Source organism: Nycticebus coucang, chromosome 3 (assembly GCF_027406575.1).
Source record: "Nycticebus coucang isolate mNycCou1 chromosome 3, mNycCou1.pri, whole genome shotgun sequence".
Taxonomy (NCBI): Eukaryota; Metazoa; Chordata; class Mammalia; order Primates; family Lorisidae; genus Nycticebus; species Nycticebus coucang.
In genome coordinates this window covers 152,909,524-152,932,578 of record NC_069782.1, presented here as the reverse complement: position 1 = coordinate 152,932,578, position 23,055 = coordinate 152,909,524, and the positions used below count along the sequence as shown (strand labels likewise).

At 52.4% G+C, this 23,055-nt stretch overlaps 1 protein-coding gene across 2 annotated transcripts in view; it reads right to left on the bottom strand.

Moving 5' to 3' along the window:
* LHPP (phospholysine phosphohistidine inorganic pyrophosphate phosphatase) overlaps positions 1-23,055 on the bottom strand; it is a 127,297-nt gene that overhangs the window by 9,518 nt on the left and 94,724 nt on the right. The window contains exon 7 of one of the 2 annotated variants that reach the window (XM_053584156.1): positions 1,041-1,595. The exons of the other annotated variant lie outside the window; for it this stretch is intronic. Within the exon in view, the coding sequence (XP_053440131.1) occupies positions 1,541-1,595 (55 nt within the window). The 3' untranslated portion in view covers positions 1,041-1,540. Of the gene's footprint in view, positions 1-1,040; positions 1,596-23,055 lie in introns of those variants that run through there. 2 annotated transcript variants of the gene reach the window in all.

Here is a 23,055-nt window from a genome sequence, read left to right as displayed (position 1 = left end):
CCGTTACACAGCCCAGTTCCTCAGCAGAGCTGATGAGTGCATCCTGACTGGGCCCCACCAGCTGAGCCCCCTCCATACACCAGCCACCCAGCAGCTACAGCTGCTGCTCTTTAGATATCCCTGGCTCTCCCACACTTCCAGGCCATTGATCATGCTATGCCCTGGAATGCTCTTGAAACCTAGTCCACCTACAAACTTCCTACCCACCCTTCAAGACCCCTGTCACTTGTCCCCATCTCCAATCTATGCTCCCCTCCCCCCTCCACGCCCTAGCAGTGGGTGCTGCATGTGTCACTGCCTGTGCTGACCGTGCTACCCTGAGGAAGGGGCCAGATTTCCTGCCCTCAGTTGTCCCCCACACAGGCCTGGCCCACCAAATGAATGAACAAAAGCCCCCCGCTGGGCAGGGCATAGCATGTCATTAGCAATTCCTCCTCCTCATGCCCTCTGAGCTGAGAGCAAGTGGGCACAGAAAACAAGGCAGAACTGTGCATGTCGCCTGGACAGCTTCGTAGGACAGTCTTTGCATCAGTTGAAGGAACACGGTGACCAGTCGCTTTGGCAAAAGAGCTCAGCAAGGGCCATCTCCCTGCCTCCTCCTCAGCTCTACTGATTGAGGGGAAACAGGTGTGGCCTCTCCCAGCGGAAGTCCTGAGGGGCCAGCACTGCCCTGGGCTCTCTAGCAAATGACCTGCCCTTATCTGCTCCTGGAGGGCAGGACAAAGGCTCCCAGACTGGAGGCCACAGCAGTAACTCACCCTGGGAGGGACACCCATCTTTGTCCCCAGCAGCTTTGGAAGGACAGTGGCTGAGAGCCAGGTGCTGGGGTGGCCACCCAGTGAGTTCTGACATCTGGACGCTGGCATCAGAGAGTGACGCCAACTGACACCAACTATGCTGACGGAGCTGGAGGACAAGGACAGAGGGCATCGATTCATGGAGTTGGCAGTGATAAGGCTGAGCAAAGGGCATCCTTGTATTTGAACCCCCAGAAGTCCAAGACCTCCAGGGCCTGAACAGGTGTTTCTTAAGGGGTATGCGCCAGAGGCTGGCCTCTGCAAATGCCACAGTAGTGTTGCTGGGAGACCTGCCTCTGCCTGCCCTCGGCTGTTCTGAAGGCCAGTATGAGACACCCTGCCACTGGCAGGGCACAAACACTGGGCATGTGCTTCCTGGTGTCTACCTACTGGCCCAGAGCAAACCCTGTAAGATGGCAGACTGCTGGGGTACAGTGGCGCAAGCAGGAGGCCCAGAATGTCACACATCTGGCCAATGATCCTGACCTGAGCTGGCCTGCTGGCAGGGGCTGAGGATCAGTGACTCACAGTGGGCTCTCAGGCGGGCAGCATTGGCCACAGATCTCAGGCAGTTCCTCTGCCCCTGTTCCAACTGTCCAACACTGGGCCTGGGTTCTGGAGGTGGGTCTGGGCAGGATGTGGCCAGACTTGGGTGGACACCCCTGCATGCCTCTGGAAAAATGCTGTGTCCTGCTGCTTAGAAGAAATCCAGGGACGAGCTCCTGCCCCTGGAGCCTGTGCATTCATTCATCCATGGCTTCCGAGGGGCACACAAGGGGACGGGGGTCTGGTTCCTGCCTGCAAAGAGATGACATGGGAACAGGAGCCAGCCCCTGCAGGTATGTGACACAAGTACCAGCCCCTAAACCTCACCTGGGTGTCCGGCGGTCACTGACTCCACCCTCCTCAGGTGCCCGTCCACATGGCAGTGGTCGCTCGGCCCTCAGAACTGTGTCCTCTATGTCCCCTGCCCTGCCTACCAGGCCTGAGGCCTAAACCCTGCCTGGGGTCCGTCTAGCATGCTGGGGCCATGGGGCTGGAGTGGGAGGACACCCATGCATCTGCTCCCCACTCTTCATCAGGCTCGGAGGGACCTGAGGGGCCAGGGCCACATGGCAGCCCCAAGCACACCGCAGTGAGGCTGGCCAGTCCATGGAGACGTGCCTGCCCCTTGCTCTGCCAACTCACACAGATAGGGGCTCCCTAGGCTGCTTTAAAGTCACTTAGGGCAGCGCCTGTGGCTCAAAGGAGTAGGGCGCCTGCCCCATATGCCGGAGGTGGTGGGTTCAAACCCAGCCCTGGCCATAAACTGCAAAAAACAAAACAAACAAACAAATAAAGTCACTTGGCAAAAAAAAAACATCTAAAGGAAAATCTAGGCTTGAAAGAGTCCTTGTCTTGGGCCTCTCTGAGGCCCCTAGCTCCCTGGCTGAGGAGAGAATGTGGACATCCTTCCCCTAGCTGGGATCTCTCCGGGAGTCAGAGCTCCAAGCTCCCTTCCTGAAGGCCCAGCTGTGCAGGAACAGTGGCCAGGGTCAGTTTGGCCACCAGCTCCTCTGCAACATGCAGGGGTGGGGAGGAGAGGAGTTAACCCCTCCCCTGGGCACCCCCCACGATGTATGGAGGCCAGAGGAGGGCCAGGCAAGGGCACTGCAGGGGCCCAGCTGGGCTGTGAACCCAGGCAGTGCTGTGTATGGAAGGCGGTCTGTGCATTCCCCTTGCTGTCCCACCTTGGCTCCGGTACTGGACCCTTCAGGGGCTATGGCTGGCCACCTACCTCTCCCTTCTGCCTGGCAAGCATGTTGCAGAGCTGAGAGTGAGGTGGGGTCCCAAGCCCCCAACCTCCCTGCATGTGCCCGTGTGGGCTGGGGGTGCAGTGTAGAGACAGAGAGGTCGGCATTCTCTGTTTCCCACCCTGGGCCTTAGACCCTGTCCCTATGGTTTGACCCCTATTTGGACACGTGAAGAGCTGGGATGGGGGCAGGGCTGGGCTCACTGACCCACCTTTCCTCCCAAGGGACAGTGCCCCAGGGCCTGGAACCCCCACCCCTGCTGCCCCACCTTCCAGCTGGGGAGGGCAGGGGTCTTTCCAGCGGAAGGAAGTGCTTATGCTAACCAAGGCAGGGGAAGGAATGTGCCCAAAGTCACGACAAGTAAATGGCAGTGTGGGGATTCAATCCTGGTTTGCTGCACTTCCACACAAACCCAAACTCAAGTGCATTTCAGCACCACCTCTCTCTAGGAGTCTGCCAGGCTAGGTGACCTCCGGGTAAGCCTGTAGGCTGGGGCGTGTGTGCCCGTCCAGCACCCCCAAGGACAGAGAGATGTGCTAAGAGGAGACGAGGCAGTGAGGACACGGCGTGTGCAGAAGGCAACAGGGAAATGAGAGAAAAGGAGTAGCTCCTGTTGGAATGGCTTGTGGGCACTGAGAGCCACTCACCCCCTTCCCCAGCTGACTGCCCTTGGATGGGGCCACTGAGACTCTGGGCTCCTTCTTATCTGCAGCCGGTGGCCACCAGGGCCCAGGGTTCCGGGCCTGAGCCAGGGCACATATTGGCCAGGCAGAGAGCAGTGAGGGGCGGGCAGAGCTGGGTATCCCAGGCTTGAGCCCAGCAGGCGAGGGGTTTTGCAGTAGGTAGACCTTGGCACCAACTGGTCCCTATCTGCAGGGAGGAAATGGGGCTTATTTACAACTTGGTTGGGCCAGGTGGCACCTTGTCAACCATAACTGACCCCACGGCGCCAGCTGTTTCCTGCAAGGTTCTCATTGCTCTGTTGATTATAAGCCCCATGAAGTGCTGAGAATAGGGAGGGACACACTGAAAGTGACTGTGGGGATGCATCACTGCCACCTGCATGCTGGTGGAATCCGGAGTTCCCTCACACTGGCAAATGAACCCCTTGACCCTGCCTGCAGTGTGGGGCAGGTACCACCCCCACCCCCAGGCCTTTACTCAATTCACATACACAGAGGAAAGCCCCAGTCAGGCCCGTGCAGAGCTTTTCAAAATCGAAGCTGCAATGACCCACAGATAGTGGGCTGGCATCCCATAGGCAGCAGCACACTGATGTGAAGTGGCAACAGCTCCTAGTTTGCCACACTCCCCACCACTCTCTGTTGCCTCCCTCTTCTTAAATCAAGCATGGTTCCCTCTGGTGTTTCTCACCTGCCTCTACAGGGACACGTGCCTGGTCTCTGGATTCGCTGCCCTGTGGTAAAGGTTTGGCTGTCTGGAACTCATTCTTCCTAAAACAGGAAGTCTTCCCTGAAGCTTTCCTCCCCATAGCCCATCTGTACTCCACGGCTCCCAAGGTGACCTCCCAAGAGGTCACTCTACTACCTATCACTCCACTACAATTGTTTGTTTACCTGTGTGATGCCCTCAAATGCACACTGAGGTGCCAGCGATCAGGGACATTCCCTTGGTGGCTTCATGTTCTTAGCCTAGGCTCCTGGTGGACATAGGAACAGTCAGCCAACTGCCCAAGCAGGTGAGCAGGTGGCCTCTTCCTCCTGACCACAGGGGACTCAGGCACCAGCTCCCTGTGAGCCTGAGGGAGGCTCTAATTTTTTTTTTTTTTTGGGACACAGACCTTCAAGCTGTCGCCCTTGGTAGAGTGCCATGGCATCACAGCTCACAGCAACCTCCAACTCCTGGGCTCAAGGGATTCTCCTGCCTCCGCCTCCCAAGTAACTGGGACTATAGGTGCCTGCCACAATGCCCGGTTTTTGGTTGCAGCCATCATTTTTGTTTGGCAGGCCTGGGCTGGATTCGAACCTGCCAGCTCAGGTGTATGTGGCTGGCGCCTTAGCTGCTTGAGCCACAGGCGCTGAGCCAAGAGCCCTTCTAGAAATCTCGGGAGGTGGGGGAGTCTGGCCCTAAAAGCCAAGGTATGACAGGCAGAAAGGAAGGCGTCTGAGGTTCAGGGCCTTGGTGCCCTGGCCTGGCCTCATTCTCTCTCCTTTTTTTTTTTTTAGGTTGTTGTTGAGACAGTGTCCCACCTTATGCCCTGAGCAGAGTGCAAGGGTGTCATAGCTCCCTGCAACCTCAGACTTGGGCTGTGGGCATCCTGCAGCCTCAACCTCCGGAATCCTCTGGGATTACAGGCGCTCTTCGCAGAGCCCGACTGGGTTTTTCATTTCTTCATGAGTCGGGGTCTCACTCTCGCTTAGGCAAGTCTCCTAGCCTCACTGTCCTATCCTAGGCTCCAGCATGAGGGGCCATGTGCACTCTGAATTTTTCAGTCTCCTTGAGGACTCTGCTGCTCAGGACCCCAGGTGCCCAGGTCACAGCACCCCGACACAGAGGATCTCCCACTACAGAGCCACAGAGCAGGAAGAAATGCCTTCTCCCCAAATCCAGGCTGAGAAGTATGAAAATGCCAACCACCCACCCTAGGTCAATAGCTAGCCTGGGCCAGCCTGGGTTCTGGCCAGTCTAGCTGAACCTAAGGGGTAAATAACCCCTCTTGTCCCCCACCCCCCTCAGCTCTCTGCAACCTTGGGCAAAGCAAGTTTCTGTGCCCCAGGGCAGCAGCCTGGGAGGCAGAAGCACACAGAAGCTGGGGCAGCAGTGACAGCAGCAGCCAGGGCTCTAGCAGGTACCCCCAACCCAGCCTCCCTGACCAGGCCTAGGAGTTGGCCCCAGAGCCAGCCCTGTTCACCCACCCAGACTCCCTAGCACTCACATTCCCCAAGGTGCAAACCTCACACGTTGCCTTTTCTGCACCACCTCTCCCTGGAGCACCTTTTTCCCCACCCCTCTGCCAGGCCTGACTCAGAGAGCCCTGCCCCCGTGGTCTCCAGGGCCTAGCCCACCCACTCTGGGACACAGGCCTGAGGGATCCAGTTGGGATCTTTGAGAATGGGGGCTGATGATGCTGTGGGTGCAGGTGCAACCCCTAGGTAACACCAAGTCAAGCCCCAAGCGGTCATCACAGCCCCCAGGACTCCCACAGGTTATCTAAACAGCAAGGTGGGTTTTTTTCTCTCTGTCTGTTCTGTTTCCAGAAAACATGCTAAGCCTGACTTGCAGGGTCATGCCCCCTGTACCCCAACCTAGGGAGGCCTGGAGCCTCTCACAGCCAGGTCTGGGAACAAGGGGGTACCTGGCAGGGTGTGTGCCCCTCCTGCTATTCCATCTGCAAGCTCTGAGTGCTGGGTGTGGCAGAGAATGCCCGGGCTTCAGGTCACACTGCCATGGGTTTGGACTGGGCTGACTGACCTCTGTGTGACCTTGGTCAGACAGCCACTAAGAGCTTCTCTTCTCTCACTTATAAAGTTCCGGGGCTGTGGTAGAGACCCCCCAAGCTGGTGCAGCTGCTGCAGAGGTGGCCACAACAGGTGTTTGGCCTGGGTGGGCAGCAGCCACTGCACTGGGATGGGTGGGTAAATGCACCTGCTCCCAGCAGATCCTTGTGGCTGGCTCCGATCTCACTGTCTGCAGAGCAGGCACCACCTTCAGATGGTGGGCAGGTTCTGACACTCGACTGTCTGGGGGCCTTTCCCAGTGGTCCTCAATAGAACCTTCAGGCTACATGCCAAGCCAGGCCACCAGAGATGGAGTGATGTGCTGACCTTGTGTGGCTGTGCCAGGGGACAGGCAGCACAGGGCACTCTGGACTCCTCTGAGAAGGGGCAGCCATGGGGGATGCTGACCCCTAAGCCTGCCCTCAGCCCAGTCCTCGAAGCTGAATATAATGTTATTCATTATAGGGACAACTGCTGACAACTCTCCCTCTGGAGGCCAGTGAGGGGCCGCACACGCTCCAGCTCCTCGGGCTTCACAGCAGCCCTGGGAGTTGGTGCCACTACTCCTCTTAAGGCTGACAAAATGAAGGCTCAGAGAGCGTGAGTGTCCTTCTGGGGTCACAGAGCCAGTGCTGGGGTCTGTCTCCTCCCCACTCTAGGCTAGTTTGGTCTGGACCCCACCAGGAGCTAGCAAGGGACAGGCAGGGCTCACCTAAGTGGTTGCTTTAGCCTCTGACAGTTGTTCATAATATTTTGATAAAAGCATGGTAAGCACCTGGTGAGCATTTAGATTAGAAAAAGCTAGCCCAGCCCTGCCAACTTGCACTCCAACCCTGAGAGGTCTGCATGTGCCCTTAGGGCCTCCCCAGAAACACAGCCCCATCCTCTCTCCTAGTCAGCCCACACCATGCAGAGGCAGGGAGGCCCCAGGTCTAGTCTAGGTGGCCAGGAAAGAGCGGGGTGCAGAGAGGTGGTGCCAGCCTGTCCCCACCCCATGCCCCATGTGCCTCTCTGGGGACAGCTGGAGTTGCTCAGACCCACTCTCTGAGGGCCCAGTGATGTCCAACCTGTGCACTGTGTGCCATGAGGGGTGCTTAGGGGTGCTGTGAAATTTTTTAAAAATCATTAATTAAATTACTTTCAAACAAAGTTCAAAACACAGTAAGTATATATATATATACACTTTTTTTTTTTTTTTTTGGAGACAGAGTCTCACTTTGTTGCCCTTGGTACAGTACCGCGGTGTCATAATTCACAGCAACCGCAAACTCTTGGGCTCAAGTAATTCTCTTGCCTCAGCCTCCCAAGTAGCTGGGACTACAGGTGCCCACCACAATGCCTGGCTATTTTTAGAGACAAGGTCTCACTCTGGCTCAGGCTGGTCTTGAATGTGTGAGCTCAGGCATTCCACCTGCCTTGGCCTCCCAGAGTGCTGGGATTACAGCCATGAGCCACTGCGCCTGGCCAGTATATTGTATTTTTTACTCTTTTTTTTTTTTTTAATAACAACATAATTTAAGTGTGCCTGAGTTTAACTGTAGGTTCAAGTGTGTTATGAGATGAAAAAGGTTGAAAAACAATGGTCTAAGGTCACCTCCCCTGCAGCTGCGAGACCCAGTTGCTAGGCTAGGGAATCTTTTTGGCTGGTGGCAGTGGCACTGAGGAGGATTTTTTACCGTGGGAGGTGACATCAGTACTCCTCCTTGAAGGTGAGAAGCTCAAGGACAGGTGAGAGAGTCTTGCCCAGTGCTCCAAGTGATAGAGTTGGGTTCACAGCCAGCCCTGCATCCTGCCTCTGTCTTTTGGGAAGAAGGTCTTTAAAGTCCAGGCCCCCATGCTCCCCAGGGCCAGGCTGCCTGTCTCTGGGTGCTGTGTGGCATCCAGTGTGTGATGCCCTCATTCCACGGCAAGTGTGGCTGGAGCTTAGAGAGGCGGCTACCTGAACTCCTCGGCCGTCCAAGGATTCACACAGGACTTCTCATGAGCCTCTGCCTGCTTTGCACATGTTCTGCTTGGCAAGGATTCACCAGGCACTCAGGAAGGAGGATGTCCCAAGGACCATCAAGCACATGAAAAGGTGCTCTGCCTCCTGGGCCAGCAGGGAGATGCAAATTAAGAGCCCAAGGTGACACCACTGCACACCCAGTGGAAAGGCCAGAGTGGTGAAGTCTGACCACTCCAAGTGCTGACAAGGACGGGCGGTTACAGGAACTCTCACATAACTGGCGGGTGTGCAAAACAGCATGGCAGACATGCTGGGAAAATGTGTAGCATCCCTACAGTTAAACACATGAGCACCACAGGAGTTAGTAGTCCCACTCCTGGGTCACATATATGATCAAGAGAAAAGAGGCTTATGACCACCAATCACCTCTGCTCATAGGACCCCAAACTGGAAACAAGCCAAGTGTCCATGAACAGAAAAATTAATAAATAAACTGTGGTCTAGTCACCACCCACCAATGCCAGGGACAGACTCCTGTGCACAGATCAATATGGAGGCAATAAATGAGGGAAGGAGGCCGAACACATAGGGGACCCGTGTCAGGTCAGCTGCCTCTGAGAAGGATGGGAGAACAGGGTGGCTCCCTCTGGCAGGGCCCTCTGGGTGTTGAAGTGCCCACACCCTGCCTGATCTGGGTGCTTGTACAAAGATAGATATTTGTATATAAAAATTCACCAGCCATGCACTTTTCAGTATACAATTAAGCCTCGATTAAAGAGTTACTTTTTTTTAAGTGTGAGGAAGGCAAACAATGATATTTATACCAGCACAAACTCAGAAGTTAGAGAGGTGCCTCAGAAAATGCACTAAGGAAGAAGCAAAATGCCTGCACCAGAGGCCTGCAAATTTGAGCAAAAAAATGTAGCTTTGAATTCCCTGGCAAAGTCTACAGCCAAAGCAAAGATGGAATCCCTGTAGGTCACACAGAAGCAGATGACTGTTTAGGAGGGACAACCTTCCCAGCAGCACAGACCAGGATGTAAGAGTCATATATAGCTTTTTGTGGCACCCAAGTCTCCAGCCAAGGCTCTGCAGAAGCTCAGAAGTCATTCTTCCTGCCCAAGTAGACCCCTGGCTATCTCTTCCTCATGTGAACACAGAGTTCAGCCAGCCTCCGTTGGAGGACAGCCAGCTTCTAGGACCAGACTAAGCCCAGCCACTTCTCTGAGCTCCCGATCCCTGGCACTGCTGGCCACTTGGCTATCGAGCTGAGCCTTTTCTAAACCAGCCCCACTTTCTACCTTGCTCCAGCCTGGACACCCTGTTCAGAGAAGTCCTTCTTCTACTCATATAACTGAGGGGTGCTCTGGCTGACCCTCTGGGCACCCCCACTCCTGTCTTCCTCCATGGTATGAATGGCCACTTCAGGGGCGGACAGGAGGCAGAGGCAGATGCAGGCCTGGGTTGGGCTGCGTGGGCAGGCCTGGCACAATTCCTAGGAGCCGAGTGGGGTGCCGAGCCTGTGTTCAGTGAGCCCTGTTGCAGGATTTTATTGTTCAGCTCCAACACTGCACATGCTCATCTCCCTGCACACCACCGGGATGAAGTGACGTAGTCCCTCCTCCCCCCAGCAGAGGAAGAGAGCTGAGCTGATGTGTCTCAGTGCCCAGCCCTTGCCCAGCACCCCGTGCTCAAGAAGTCACTCCAAAGGCTGATGTGACAGCCTAGGCCCTCACATGGAGAGGACTCACTCCATCAGAAAGAGACATGCTAATGTACCTGCTGTGAGGTCCTGAGTGAATCACCCGTCACTTACTGACTATAAAGGTGAGTCTCCAGCACCAATATGGCAGAGGAAGAAACAGTACCCAGTTTGCCCACCACCCACCCTCTCCGATGTCTGCTTCCAGCCTGGGAGCTCCTCACACAGAAGGGAAGTGATGTTCCTCCCAGAGGCCTTGCAGAGGCTTGTGGGACCATGGTGTGGAGGGTCTGGCTATGGCATTGGAAAGCACAGGCCCTGGACTGTGCCCCACCCCCTGAGCCAATGACTCCCCTTCTGAGATACATCCGTGTGAGAACTGATTAAATGGCACATAGGAAGCACCCAGTTAAGGGACAGGCTCCTGGTCAAGGATCCGCCAGGGGCCATGCTGGCCTTGTTGCCTGTGATCACATGCCCTGCCCAAGGGGCAGAGTTGCCCTCCATTGCTGACCTCCTCCCCAGTGGTGCCAGCTGACAACATTTCTGTTGGGGGGAATTTGACTGTGAAGGTTAAGGTCCACAGGAAGAATCATGTTCTTCAACCCTATTCCCAGAAATAGATCCCATACACGGTCTGCCATGTGGAAAGGATTCGATAAAATTTTGCTGTAGCAATTATTATTTGTCAATTAAAATTGAGAACCAGGTGTGCCTGTTATCCCAGTGAGTCAGGAGGCTGAGGCAGGAGGGTCGCTTGAGCCTAGGGGTTTGAGACTACAGGGAGCTTTGATGTTGTCACTGTACTCCAGCCTGGGTGATAGAACGAGGCCCTGTCTCTAAAAAAAACCCAAAAACAAAGCAAAAACAAAAAAATTTAAGAGTTTTCTGACTTGAAGGAAGAAAAGCTGTAAGAGTTATAGAGATATTCGTGACATTGCTATTTACAACAGGAAAGGAGTCTGGATGTCCAGCTATGGCTAGCGGACGGCATGTGTGCCGTAAAATACTATCCAGGTATAACTGATGGTGAGGGTGAGGGGAGAAGACAAGAAGGGCATACACATGTGCTCATGGCTCCAGAAGGGGATTAGCAGGGAATCGGAGGAAATAAAGCACTGCCTAAGTGGGTGGGGTGATGGGTAGAACCTTTGTTAGGTTCCCTGGAGGCTGCAGCGAGGCTGCTGTAATAACGCGCATCGTACCATCAGTCCTCTAGTTTGGCCTTGCAACTGCTCCACAGGAGGTACCAATGAGGCTGAAAGGTCAAGGTTATCCTGCAGCACAGACAGACAAGGCAGAGGGCCAAGTGGCTGGACAGCCACAGGAGGGACAATCCAGGTCAGCCCTAGCCTTGGGGCCAAATACCTGGCTGAGCATGGCAAATGCCACCTGTTCTGCAGACCATAACTGTTAATTACAGAGCAGGGTCAGCCGAGGTAACCCTGGGGGACACCGATTCCTCTGGCGTCAAACACATACCAGCTGGAGACCACCCAGGTCTAGTCCTCAGCCTGGGCCTTCTGCTCAGCCAATGGCTTCTGGGGACATTGCACGGTTCCCAAACCACTGCTCTCGGGAGAAAGTGCTCCTGGGATCCGCCAATGACCCATGGTGGCATCTCATTCCTGCGCAGGCGGGAGCTGTGGGGATGCTTCCAGGAGAGGACCTCCCATCACACCCCCCAGACAGGCAGACAAGAGCACAGGGGTTGGCTTCAGCATGTGGCGGGCTGCAGGGTGGATCCTGGTGTGACTCCAAGGCCAGAAACAACCAGAGGGAAAGGAGAATGAGCCCCCCAAACCCAACAGCAGGAGGGTCCTGCCCAAGGCCCAAGGAGGCCACACCCCAGAGGGAATCAGAGCCTGTGCGGTTCCTGAGAGCTAAGCGGATGGGTGATCTGCCTGCACTCGCAGGGCAGCAGGGCCCACGCAGAAAGGGGCCCCGCAGCTTGCTTCCAGTGCTCTGTCCTGCCTGTACTTAACATTATGGGGCCAGGCTAGGGGGTGCAAAAGTCTTTATTGGTTCCTCAATACATATGGAGAAACCAAGGCCCAGAGCAAGGACTCAGAGTGGACCTGTGGGGAGGCCAGCAACCTCCCCCCTGTATTTACCTAGCAACTTCCACCCGGTTCCCCGAAAAGCTGACTGAGGCCACCTCATTAATCACAGCTGAGATGTCGTCACCTCGTAAATCGTCAAAGCGGCCCAGTGAGGGGGCCATTCATCCTGGCCCTGGGGACGCCAGCCTGCGGGGCAGCGTGCCCCACACTGGGCCAATTGTGCCTGCAGGGACCCCATCCAAACTGCCTGGCTCTTGGCGGCCGCCGCGCCCTGGACGATTCCTAGACGGAACCTTGTTTTCTTCTGTCTCCATCTCCAGGCGAGGGAGACGAGCTACTCCCCAGAATATCGGCTCAACACTGCTTTGATTCTCCTCACACCCTGGTCCTGTTCCACCATTTGCTGGGAAATCATGAACCAGGCAAGGCTGCTGGTGGCCTCCGGAAAGGCCTGGAAGCAGCTCCACAGCTCCCGCCGCCTTGCTGCCAGGTGAGGAGGGCCACTGACAGAGGCTCAGGGCTCCTCCCAGGAGGCTGCAGATGGGGAGACTGAGGACCAGAGGGAACCTGGCAATCAGCAACAATTTACACTCTGAGGATTCTGGGGATTCTGAGGATTCTGGGGCTAGGCCTTTTTCCAGGTTTTGCGACTGTCCCTGTGACTTATTTTTCCTATAACCGGTTCCCCGCCAGTGACTGTGGGTCTCACCAAGAAAGCTCAAACTTGAGTCACACATTCAGGATGTGGCAGGGGCTCAGGTACGCTGGGATTTGCAAACCCACAGGGCCAGCCTGGGCTTCCCCCTCAGGGTGCTGACCACTCATGGGGAGCAGAGCCTGGGTGCCATCTGCCACATCGTGCACTCCTCACGCGAGATGTGGGCACAGAGTTGGTAGACCCAGGTGGGCCGCCCCTCAGTGCCCTTCAGCAGCTGCAGGCCAGGACTACATTGTGCCTGTGACTAAGGCTTTGCCCTGCTTAACTTCCACAGGGCCTGTCTCTTCCTTGTGTCCCCCTCCCTAAGATCTTGTTTCCTGACTGAGTTTGCTTGCTTACTTTTCTACATACATCTGAGCATTGACTTGTCCGGGTGTGTTACAAGGTCCAGAGGAGGAGGCAAGTGAATCTGTCTATGTCCTAAATTGTCCCAGAACAAAGTTCTTCAGCAACATCTAATTTGCTCCTCAGAATCCTAGAAAGTGGAATGCAAGGTTAGCATTCCACTTGTTAGCTCCATTTCCTGAAGCTCAAGATCAGAGAGGGGATGAGAATGCCGCTTCTCAAACTTGTCTATCCATTGGAATCACTGGGGCACTTAGAACAACTGTTCCTGAAATATGGGATGCAGCTAAAGCAGAAATGAGAGGGAAATTTATAGCACTGAATACTTGTTAGAAGAGAGGAAAGGTCTCAAATCAATCATCTAAGCTCCCACCTTAAGAAACTAGAAAAGGAGAGCAAAAAAGAAAAATAAATAAATAACTATATAAATAGAAAAGGAGAGCAAAATAAAACAAAGCAGGGGCGGTGCCTGTGGCTCAGCATGTAGGGCACCAGCCCCAGAAACCAAAGGTGGCGGGTTCAAACCCGGCCCCCGCCAGGTAAAACAGCAGTGGCAACTGCAACAAAAAATAGCCAGGTGTTGTGGCAGGCACCTGTCGTCCCAGCTACTTGGGAGGCTGAGGCAAGAGAACTACTTAACGCCAAGAGTTGGAGGTTGCTGTGAGCTGTGATGCCGTAGCACTCTACTGAGAGCGACGGAATGAGACTCTGTCTCAAATAAACCAAAGCAGTCAGAGGAAGGAAATGGTAGAGATACCAGTGCAGAGCCAGCTGCTTGCTGTGTGGTCTGCGGCAAGTCCCTTTTCTGAGCCTCAATGTCCATATCAAATTTGCCCTAGACCGAAGGTCCTCAGTGCTGCTTGGAGCTCTGGCGTACAGAGCCAGGGTGGGCAGCACAGGCCTGGGCTGGGCATCAGTCTGCTGCATCCCCCAGGAGCCCTGCCTGTCCTGCTGCTTCCCGTGGGGAGGCCATGGAGCCTGCTTCCCATCTGCAGCTGTGAATGCGTCCCCACTGCCCCGGCTCTGCACACTTTTAGGAGCACTCGTAGTGGGCAGGTTCCGCCTTTTCTCCCAGTTGCCCCCCTCCCTGGCTGATGCTCAGGACATGTTGCCAGCCACACTAACGGCATGATCACAACAGCGCTGAGGGAAGCAGGAAGAAAGGCTCCTTCTTCATCTCCCTTTACAGATAAGCCTGGACCCCAAAACAGCAGTCGACACCCACCCCTGCCCTCCCCCAGGCTTATGTTCTATACACTCCACACCCCTCAGCGGCCAGCTCTGTGTTCCCCACACAGACAGTCATGGAAACAGGAATTCCTCACACTTGGGTCTGGCGGAAACTTCACAAAGGAATGATGATCTTAGGCCTCGGGACAGCGAGACCTTTTCTATCTGGAGCGGGGATCCTGTTTCCTGTCGAGAAGGCCTGCTACAGTGTTTACTAACAACTGCTGGCCCATCCCTGGAGTTAGAGGGCATGGCCAGGGCTGTGAGCCCATCCTGGCCTTCTGACTGTGTGCTATCATGGTCTGCTCTTTGTTCTTCAAGGAAGCAGGCGCAGGAAGGGGCTGGAACCTCCCTGGGTTGCGGAGCAGCCACGTGGCCATGCTGGGCCTCAAACCAACTGTCTCCTCCTGCAAGGTCTTAGCCGAGCATCACCAGTGCCTCCAAGGGACGGATGAACTGCTGGGATTGGGGGAGCCCTGAGCAGACTGGATGGAAATTCTTCCAACCTCCTGGAGCTCCTGGCATAGTGGTGACAAGTGTAGTCCCAGAACAAGGGGCAGGTGCTGGGTGGGGCTGTGGGATTTCCTGGCAGGGGAACCAAGGCCCCGGATGGGATTGTAGGGAGGCTGTCCTGGGGGCTGGGGACGCTCACCATCACCAATGCCCACAGCAGACCTCAACTCAGAATGTGGGGCAAGAAAAGTCCCTCACTCTGATGGTGGCTTTGGAGTACAAGAAAGGCACCCCCAAACTGCACTTCATCCCCTCGTCCCCAAGAGAAAGAAGGGCAAGGCCAGACATGACACAGCGCTGCCCTCCACCCGGGGGCCAGGCGGCACGTCAACATGGATGGATTGTTGATTGAGTCAGACTTTAAAAACATCACAGCATAAAGTAGAATGTGACCCGGCACAGTCAACTGCTGCAGACCCCTGTGGAAGGTTCCCACACTTCCCTTAGATGCGTGTGGAGCTACTCCCTGGCAGCCAGGGTGCTTTCCTTCGTGGACCTCGGCCAGAACCCGGCGTTGCTCTGCACCCCACCACGTGAGGCTCACCTCCCGCAGTCCCACTTGCAGTCCATCTGTCTCTGGAAGGAGAGAGGCAGGGAGAGGGGACTGTCCCATGGATGAGGGAGTGAACTGCTCACACCACACTCTGGACAGAACGATGGATTAAAACCTCGCAAGCTGGTCAATCACACATCTACTTTTCTAAGGGGGATGGGGTGAGGTGGAGAGAACTTTCCTGAAAGGACTTGGCCTTGAAACATGAAGTCAAACAACTGGATTTGGCAGACGGACAGCCCCAAACCCAGCCAGCCTGCGGCACCAGCCCCGCCAGCTGGGCAGGAATAATGAGCTCATTCAGAGACAGGGCTGCGGCCCCCATGCAGGGGCCCTTCAAACCAGAGGGCCTACAGCTCCAGGGACCTGTGGGTCTCAAGCGACAGCCGACCTCAGCTCTGTAGAAAGACCAACGGGCCTATGGGGAACAGGCAGAAAAAGGTCTTGCTCAGGTCATTAACATGGCAAGAAAGCCCCAGAGAGCAAGGACCACAAGGCCAGTCCCCGGGGGCTGGAAATGGGGAGGGTATCTGCACACTGGCACCTTCTCATCGGGCTACTGCCCACCTCCTCCCCTTGGCGTGCAATCCTGTGTTGCCCATGAGATCCTGAGCTGCGTCTGAGTGACTCCATGGTTGGGCCTATGTCACCTTTTCAAAGCCAAGTTTTCATTTATGTTACTCAGCCTTGCCTCTGGCGGCAACTGGGAGGCCTGAACAGCTCTCCCCAGCCACTGACTGCTTGGTGCCCAGCACAGATAAGAAATCAGGACCTATGAGGCATGCTCCAAGTGGGCCACAGGCCCCATTTGTCAGGCAGTGAGCATGGCCACCCCCAAGGAGGTGCGGGCTTTATGCTCTGAGCTGTGCTTAGAGCTTCTGCACAAGCTGGCAGCTGCAGGAACAGGGTTTCAGGGGGCTCGACTGAAGCACTGGTCCTTGAAGGTGACGGGCCTGTTTTTGCTCTGACAGTGGAGAGAGGAGGCACCTTGAGATCTTCTTAGAGCTCTCGTTAACAGCACTGCTGGGGGATAAGCCTTGATTTATGGACACGCCTCCATGGTTATAAATAACTGCACACAGCTGGTTGAGAAAGTGACGTCTGGTTTTCCCTGACCTTTGCCCTTCCTTCCTCAGCTCCCAGGGCACAGGCGACATGTGGAGAGGGTGGGCCATCCTCCTCCCCAGGACCCTGCTTGACCTCAGTAGCAGAGGTGGGAGAGAGGGAAGGAGACCTGGGCTGGGTGCTTCTCCCCAGAGAAGGCAGCCTTGGGGGAGCTGCGTCCTTGTTGAGCTGTTGTCGTCTCAGGTCCTTAGGAGCCAGACCTCACCAATACAGACATTTAGTGTGGACATTCGTAAAAACTTACAGTTCTTCTTAAATTAAAAAGCATAGATGGCTAGACCATCTGGGGTTCACCTTGGAGGGGGCAGCAGAGCTGGTGGGGCCTGTTTAGTGGGTTGTATCTGCTCAGCCTTTGCTCTCTGTCCACAGCACCTCAGTGGGGTCTACTGGAGAGGGGCAGTGGGCCCTGGTACTGTCCCTCAAAGCTGGCAGGTGAGCAGTGGACAGCACTGCTGGTGGGGCCTATGCTAACCCCGGACACTCGGTCCCAGCTCCAGTTGGTAGGTTTGCGATGCCCTCACTACAGAGGTGGCAGCCCCACCCCCATCCTGTGCCCAGCTTCCGAGTCCTTCTGCAGGAGGCCAGGGTCTCGGAGGCCAGCTGTAAGACAGCTCAGCAGAGATTTTGTGGCTTTTTCTTTGAATCTCAGGGTGGGTTTTTGAAACACTTGAGAATAAAGAACTAGAGCAAAGGCCCTGGAGGTAGAAGCAGAGGGACAGAGGTGTCGGGAAGAAGGAAGCAGGGCAGGGCCCAGCCTCCAAGGTGACGGGGGGAATCAAGATGGCAGAGATGAACACTCAGACTGAAGGTGAAGGTACAGAGGCCAGGGTCAGAGAAAGAAGTGTCACCGGCCAACACGAAGTGGGGGATGCTGAGCCTGCCAGGATGGTTGAGGTGGGCCCTCCCCTGCTGTCCTGGGGCTATGCCCCACCCCAGGGCTCCCACAGCACCTAAGCCGACCTACCTCTTCACCCGGAGGCGTGCCGAGTGGCTGGTGCATAGGAGCACAGAAGCAACCCCCACTTCTGGGAATCCTCAGAAGCACTGCACAGTCATCAACAATGGTCACTCCTGGGCCTTCCACGCCTCGGCCCAAGTAGTGACAGCAAAACTGGCCCTCTGCATGTCAGCTCTGATGCAGGCTCCGGCTGGGGTCACAGAGACCCAGTCCTCAGGGACACTGCTGGCTGGACAGAGATGTCTTATGGGGTACATCTCCTCACCCCAGAAACTTGTGAACTCCTTGGCTGTTCTCCAGATACTGGGCACCCCTTTCAGAGGGATGTGGGGGTCCTTTGGGCAATCCTAAGTGTGTCAGTGTTAGATGGTACCAGGATCACGTCCTAGAGGACGTTCCTGCTAGACGGGCTTTTTTTATAAGATTGGGACATTTTGCTCTTTCTATTTCTTCCTCTTCTCTTCTTTGCCACCCACCCAGAATCCTTTTGCTTCATCCACCCTTGACGACTGAGGGGTCTCTGAAACACTTAGACATCAGTAGTCCCCTTTCTGAGTAACACCCCTATAAACTCTCTCTCAGGGGTCTATCAACATGACCATGAAGAAGCACATGGGATGAAACTAGCTAATATCTACATTGTTAAAAAAACTTTTACTCCAGAAAGAGTCATGAGACCAAGTTTTCCTTATCAGAACATAAATCAAATGGGTCGCCCACTGCAGTGTGCTGGAGCCGGTGTGTACCAGCTGGCAAGTGCTGACTGTGAGCATCTCCCTCCAGCACCACGTTCCACAACACCCACCACACTGGCAGCCTGAAATCAGCTACAGTGGGAGTATTTACACCATGGGAAGTGGCAAGCACTACAATCCGGGCTTCCCCCTCACCCAGAAGGACTTATGTTCCGTTCAAAGCACCACCACTTGAATCCAGTAACCCTCCAAATTCCTCTTAGTTAAAAACAATTCCATGAGATGGTGATTTATATGTCACATATAAATAAGCCTGCACTCACAGTTGCACGGCAAGGCAATTTCCAAAATAATAACAATAAAACTTAATTCCTATGAATCTAGGAAAGGTCTGTTTAAATGAACAAAACTTTAACTTATGAATTTTTTTTTTGTCATTAAAATTAAGAGCAGCAAGGTGGAGGTCCATGGAGAGCTGTGGTGACCTTCCTGTCTGTGCGCCTCTGTGCCTGCCACGTCCTCTACTGGGAGGTATTCCCTTTCCTGTCCGCCAGAGAATCCACCTGTCCATGGAGACTCAGGCCAAACCTCACTTCCTAGCTGCAGCCTCCCTCACAGACACTTCGTAGACACGCTGTTCCTTCACTCGGCAAACTCCGCCTTGGCCAGAGCTGTGTCCCCAGGATGCCTTTCTCAGGTGCTGAGTTGACCTCTCTCCTTGTCTCTGGAGATCCTTCAGGGCCGGACGTATAACTGACCACAGCCCATCTCGAGCAGGTTTGGGTGCAGGGGTTATTTCCCCTGCCTGGAAGGAGGAATACTGGGGCAATACTTCAGGCCTTTCTTCCTACCAGCCCCACCTCTCCAGGGAGGACCAACTAACCTCACTGATCCTCCCGCTTCTCTGCCTGCCTCCCATTTAGACAGAAAGGAAAGAAAGCAGGGCCCTGCCTACAATATCCAACCAGCTACTCGGTAGGCGGGAGAGGGTCCTGTCCTCAGGACTCAACCTGCTTCTCTCCCTGGAATCTTCCTCATGTTAGCCTTGAGCTTGCCTAAGAAAAAAATTACTCTAAAATATTTTTAAAATACACCTACCAGGAATGTAATTCCATTTATAACAGCATCAAAAAGAATAAAATACTTGGTAATAAATTTGACAATAGATGTTCAAAGCTTCTACTCTAAAAACTGTGAAATACAGATTTAGTATCTCTTATCTGAAATGCTTGGGACCAGAAGTGTTTCAGATTTTTATTTTTTTTATTTTGGAATATTTACATATGCATAATGAGATATCTTGGGATCAGACCTAAATCTAAATATAAAATTTAATTATGTTTCATATACACCTTATGCAAATAGCCTGAAGATAACCGTACATAATATTTTGAATAACTTTGTGCATAAAACAAAATTTTGACTCCATTTTGACTGAACTATCATATGAAGTCAGGTGTGGAATTTTCTACTTGTGGCATTATGTCGGTGCTCAGCAAGTTTCAGATTTTGGAGCATTTTGGGTTTCAGAGTTTGGATTAGGGATATTCAGTCTGCATTGCTAAAAGACATGAAAGAAAATCTAAGTAAATGGAAAAATCTCATGTTCATGGATTGAAAAAATATTGTTAAGATGGTAATATTCCCTGCTATGGTCTGAATTTCCTCCAGAATTCATGTGTTGAAACTTAATTGCTAATGGGATAGTACTAAGAGTGGGGGCTTTTAGGAGGTTAGTAGGTCATGAAGGCCACACTCTCAGAAAGGGGATTAGCAATTTTATAAAAGGGCTGATGAAAACATCGTTCACCCCCTTTCTCCCTTCCCCTCCTTCTGCACAGCAAGAGGCGCCATCTTTCAAGCAGAGGCAGCAGCCCCTCACCAGACACCACACCTGCTGGCGCCTTGATCTTGGACTTTCCAGCCTCCAGAACTGTGAGGAAATAAATTTCTGTTCATAAATCACGCAGTCTCAAGTATTTTGTTAACAGCAGCACAGACGGTCTGAGACACTTCCCAAATGGAACTACAGACTGAACACAATCTCTATCAAAATCCCAGCTGATTTCTTTGTAGAAATTGACAAGTTGGTTCTAAAATTCAGACGGAATTGCAAAGGACCCAGAATAACCAAAATAATCTTGCAAAAGAACAAAGTAGGAGGATTAATACTTTCTGGTTTCCAAACTGAATCATGTCAGTGTGGTACTGGCTTAGGGAGACAGACACACAGAGAGAAGGAATAGAGCTGAGAGTTAGAAATAAAACCATGTGTGTGCAGGCAACAGATTTTTGACAAGGGTGCCACATCCACTCAAAAGAGGAAGAGCAGACTTTTCAACAAATGTTGCTGGGGCAACTAGATAGCCACGTGTAAAAGAGAAAACCTATACTCTCACCTCATACCACAAAAAGAAATGAATTCAAAATAGATCAAAGATCTGAATTTAATAGCTAAAAACATAGGATTCTTAGAAGAAAACATAGAGGTAAATGTTTAGAGTCTCAGATTTGTCGAAGGAATCTTAGGACCCCAAAAGCATGAACAACATTAAAGAAATAGATAAAACGGACTTCATTAAAATTAAAAACTTTTGGGGCAGCGCCTGTAGCTCAAAGGGGTAGGGCGCCGGTCCCATATGCTGGAGGTGGCAGGTTCGAACCCAGCCCCGGCCAAAAACCACAAAAAAAAAAATTAAAAACTTTTGTGGTTCAAAGGAACTCATTAAGAAAATGAAAAGACGACTCACAGAATGAGAGAGGTGCAGACGACCCTTGGACGACGTGGGTTGCACTGTGAGGGTCCACTTACGTGTGTATTTTTTTCCACCTCTGCCACCTCAAGAAAGCAACACCACCCCTCCTCTTCCCTTTCCTCAGCCTATTCACCATGAAGACAAGGATGAAGACCTTTATACCAAGCACTTCCACTTAATGAGAAGTCTTTGTCTTTCTTTTCTTTTTTTTTTTTTGTAGTTTTTTGTGGGGGCTGGGTTTGAACCCACCACCTCTGGTATATGGGGCTGGCACCCTACTCCTTGAGCCACCCATCTTTGTCTTTCTTACGGGTCCCTTAATAACACTTTCTTTTCTCTAGCTTACTTTATTGTAAGAATAGAGTGTACATACATATAACAAGTGTAATATGTGTTAATCAACATTTATGTTATTACTAAGGCTTTCAGTCAACACTAGTCTACTAGTAGTTAAGTTTTAGGGGAGTTAAAAGTTATATGTGGATTTTCTACTGTGAGGAGGTTGAGCACCTATAACCCCTGAACTGATCAACTGTATTTGCAAGTCATATATCTGAGGCCTTATGTCCAGACTATAGAAAGAAGCCAGCTATTATTTAATTAAAAAAAAAAAAGAAAGAATCCTTATGAATCAATGATAAAAAGGCAATTAACTCAGTTTAACAATAGACAAAGGATCTGAATGAACATTTCTCCAAAGGAGATATGCATGGTCAATAAACACAAGGAAAGATGGTTGACATCATTGGTGATCAGTGTGGGGAAGGGCAAAGCAAACCCAAAGCAGATGCCACTTCCATCCATCAGAAAATCAGATAAGTGTTAAAGACATAGAGGAATCAGAGCCCTGGTACACTAGTGATGGGAGTGTAAAATGGTGTGAATGCTTTGGAAAACAGTCTGTAAGTTCCTCAAATGATTAAAAATAGATGCCATATGACCCAGCCGCTCCAGCCCTTAGGTATCTACCCCGGAGAAATGAAAACATGTCCACACAGAAACCCGTGTGTGAAGACTTACAGCAGCATTGCTCGTAACAGCCAGAAGGCAGAGACAACCCAATATCCATCAATGAATAAAGAAGGGTGCTTCATCCATACAATGGAATATTACTCAGCCGTAAAAATGTAGCAGTGATACAGGCTACAGCACACATGAACCTGGAAAACACCATGTGAAGTGAAGGCAGCCAGACGCAAAGACCATGTGTCGTATGGTTCCATTCATACGGAACGTCCAGGATAGGGAAATCCACGGACAGGGAAAGCAGAGCTGCAGCTGCTTAGGGCTGGGGAGATGGGGCTGGCAGCTGAAGGGTAAAAGTTTTCTTTTTGAGGTGATGAAAATATTCTAAAAGTAACTGAGGGTGATGGTGTGTGAGTATAATAAAAACATTGAACTAGCCTCGGCACCTGTGGCTCAAGCGGCTAAGGCACCAGCCACATACACCTGAGCTGGTGGGTTCCAATCCAGCCTGGGCCTGCCAAACAACAATGATGGCTGCAACCAAAACAATAGCCGGGCGTTGTGGCAGGTGCCGGTAATCCCAGCTACTTGGGAGACAGAGGCAGGAGAATCGCTTGAGCCCAGGAGTTGGAGGTTGCTATGAGCTGTGATGCCACGGCACTCTACCCAGGTTGACAGCTTAAGGCTCTGTCTCAAAAACATAACAATCAAACAAAAAGACCCCCACTGAACTACACGCTTTAAGTGGGTGCATTATATGATATGTGAGTTATATCTCAATAATATTAGCTTTAAAAAACATTTAATAGGAACTGATAAAAGCAAGTATCGGAAAGGGTGACTATTAAACACTGGTGTTCGAACATCAGGTATCTATATAGGAAATAAAATTAAATCCTTACCTCATACCATACACTCAGGTCAAGTTCAAGTAGATTTAGAGCTGGAATATGTAAAGCTAAACTTTAAAACTTCTAACAAAGAATGTAGAGTATCTTTCTAACTATAACTAGGAGTGCAAAGGATTTCTCTTCTTCTTCTTTTTTTTTTTTTTTTGGAGACAGAGTCTCACTTTGTCGCCCCTGGTTGAGTGCTCTGGTATCATAGCTCACAGCCACCTCAAACTCTCGGGCTCAAGTGATCCTCTTACCTCAGCCTCCTGAGTAGCTGTGACTAGAGATACCCTCCACAGTGCCTGGCTAGTTTTCTATTTTTAGTAGAGATGGGGTCTTGCTCTTGCTCAGGCTGGTCTGGAACTCCCAAGCTCAAGCAATCTACCCATCTCAGCCTTCCAGAGTGCTGGGATTATAAGGCATAAAACATTGAGCCTGGCCCTGAAGGATTTTTTAGGCAAGATAGAAAATGCACAAACAATAACAACATGTTTAACAGATTGGATTATATTTCAGTTTACAGCTTTTGTTAGATAGGATTCTAT